The sequence below is a fragment of the Propithecus coquereli genome, unplaced genomic scaffold, assembly GCF_000956105.1.
Source record: "Propithecus coquereli isolate 6110/MARCELLA unplaced genomic scaffold, Pcoq_1.0 Scaffold569, whole genome shotgun sequence".
Lineage (NCBI taxonomy): Eukaryota > Metazoa > Chordata > Mammalia > Primates > Indriidae > Propithecus > Propithecus coquereli.
The window spans coordinates 621,035-623,104 of record NW_012151607.1 but is presented as its reverse complement, the minus strand read 5'-3'; the positions used below and the strand labels follow the sequence as shown (position 1 = coordinate 623,104).

At 61.7% G+C, this 2,070-nt stretch overlaps 1 protein-coding gene across 1 annotated transcript in view; it reads right to left on the bottom strand.

The window, feature by feature from the left end:
• Positions 1-578, bottom strand: part of LOC105821323 (chromosome unknown open reading frame, human C5orf49) — a 15,443-nt gene extending 14,865 nt beyond the window's left edge. Inside the window, exon 1 of the mRNA XM_012658017.1 lies at positions 347-578. Coding sequence (XP_012513471.1) covers positions 347-493 — 147 coding nt within the window. The 5' untranslated portion in view covers positions 494-578. The remainder of the gene's footprint in view (positions 1-346) is intronic.
• Between the last annotated feature and the right edge of the window lie 1,492 nt (positions 579-2,070).

Genomic DNA, 2,070 nt, shown 5'->3' with positions numbered 1-2,070 from the left:
CCCCCCCCACGTCCCGACTCCGAACTCCCGGTCCCAGCGGACACCCGCTCCGCCCCTGCCCGTCCTCGTTCCCCAGGGGTTCGCCCCTCCGCCGTGCTCGTGGTAGCTGCATACGTTGGGGTCCAGGCGCCTCGGTGGGAGGCCGCCCTCCCTCTTGCCGCAGTCGCCCTGGCAGGCCCCTTAGTCTCCGCGCGCCCGGCCACTGCCCCGGCCTACCGGCCGAGCAGCCCCGCAAGGCCCGGTCCCCGGGCGCAGCTCTGTCCCCAGGGTGCCTCCCGGATGGTGAACCCCTCCTCCAGGGCCCCCTCCCCCGCCCTCCTGCCGCAGCCCCCGCAGCCCCGCTCACCTGGCCCTGGCGGTAGTAGTAGCTGTGCTCCTTGGGGTCCAGGCGCCGCGGCGGGATGTAGCTGAAGGCCGACAGCGCCGAGATGGGCGGCGGCCGGGTCTTGTCCCGCAGCGTGGCTGCAGTGATCTCCTCCTCGTCGTCCTCCATGCGCGCCGGCCCAGCGCTCCGGCCGCGCCGCGGTCTGTCCCGCCCGCCCGGGGCCCAGTCCGAGTCCGCCCGCGCTCTGCTCCCGCCGGCGCTCGGCCCGGCGCCCGCGTTCGGCCGTTGCATGGAGACCGCGACCCGGCTGCACCGGTCTGGGCCTGGAGGCGCCGCGCTGGGGGTGGGGCGACCCTCCGCACCTCCCTCCCGGCACCTCGAGCCACACCTGGGTCGCCCTTCCTTCTGCCGCGGGAGGCGCTCAGCTGCTAAAGCGGCGGCGTGCGGGGTGCGGGGGGAGACGCCGCGGGGACCATCCATTTCCAACCTGCTTCGCCTTTCCGGTGCAGTGTTTGTTGCGCTTGCTCACGTGGCAGTTAAGGACCGAGCACCTAGTGTGTGCCAGGAGCTGAAGACACAGCCTAGAACCCACGGCCCCTGTCCGCAGGGAGCTTGCACAATTTGCTGGCGCAGATGACAAGCGTGACGACAACTTGCAGAGGCTCTAGGGCAGCGCTGTCCAACACGAGAGCCGCTCGTGTAATTGGATATTTTCTGAATAACCACAATTAAAAGGTATTAAGACACAAGCCAAATAATTGCCATAATTTATTATTTAACTCAATATGTCCAAGACATCATTTCAACATGTGGTACTAGCCACGTTTCAAGTGCTTGGTGGCCACATGGGGCTAGCAGTCACAGTATTGGCCAGTGCAGGTGTACATCCAGGAATTAAATCGGTGTGATGGGGAATCTGACAAAACTTGCTCCTCTGGGTGCGGCTCTAGCGACCCTCTGTGAGAGTGGTTATGGTGGCCCTTCCCTGACCGCTGTTTCAATAGTTGTGATCACTAGCTGAAAATTCGGAGCTGTAAATTCATGCTGTGTGTATGAGCACATGGGTATCGCCAAGACGAGTTTAAGAAAGGAGGAGGTACATGGTGACCAAGACTTGGGAAGTTAGCACTTCAGCGAGGGTGCTCAGGGGAGGCCAGCTCTGAGGAGGTGGCATTTGAGCTGAAACACGAGGCGGAGCCAGACTCGTGAGAGTCTGCAAAGTCCCTTCCAAGCGCAAAGCAGAGCAAGCCTGGCGCCCATGAGGCAGAGCCCATCTGGGTGTGTTTGAAGGGCAAAGGGTGGTGGTGGTGGAGGGGGTGGTGGAGCTTCACGAGGGACGCGAAGGTGGACAGGTGGGCAGGGGACCAGATGAAGAGGTCTAGGGCACACCACAAGGAGCAGGGTCCTGCCTTCTCCCCACCTCTCTAACTTTTAACTAGGTAGGAATCTCTCGTCTGCAATTCCTTGATACAGGCTAGTGGCTTAAGATGCTTCTGTCAGTCCAAGGCACCTGGCGGTCCTGCTGTGCAGAGGTCTCCCGAGTCTTCTGGAGGTTCTCCTGGGCAGATTTAAGGCATCCCTGTGCTACCTCTCAATCTCTCTCTCTCTCTCTCTCCCTCTCCTCATCTTCCCCCCTCCACATGTCTTCTTTGCCCTAATAACACATATCTTTGCTCCACTGACAGAACATATGAGTTGGCTGAGTCAAAGGTCAAACACCTGCCCACCATGTCCCCAAGCCCCAG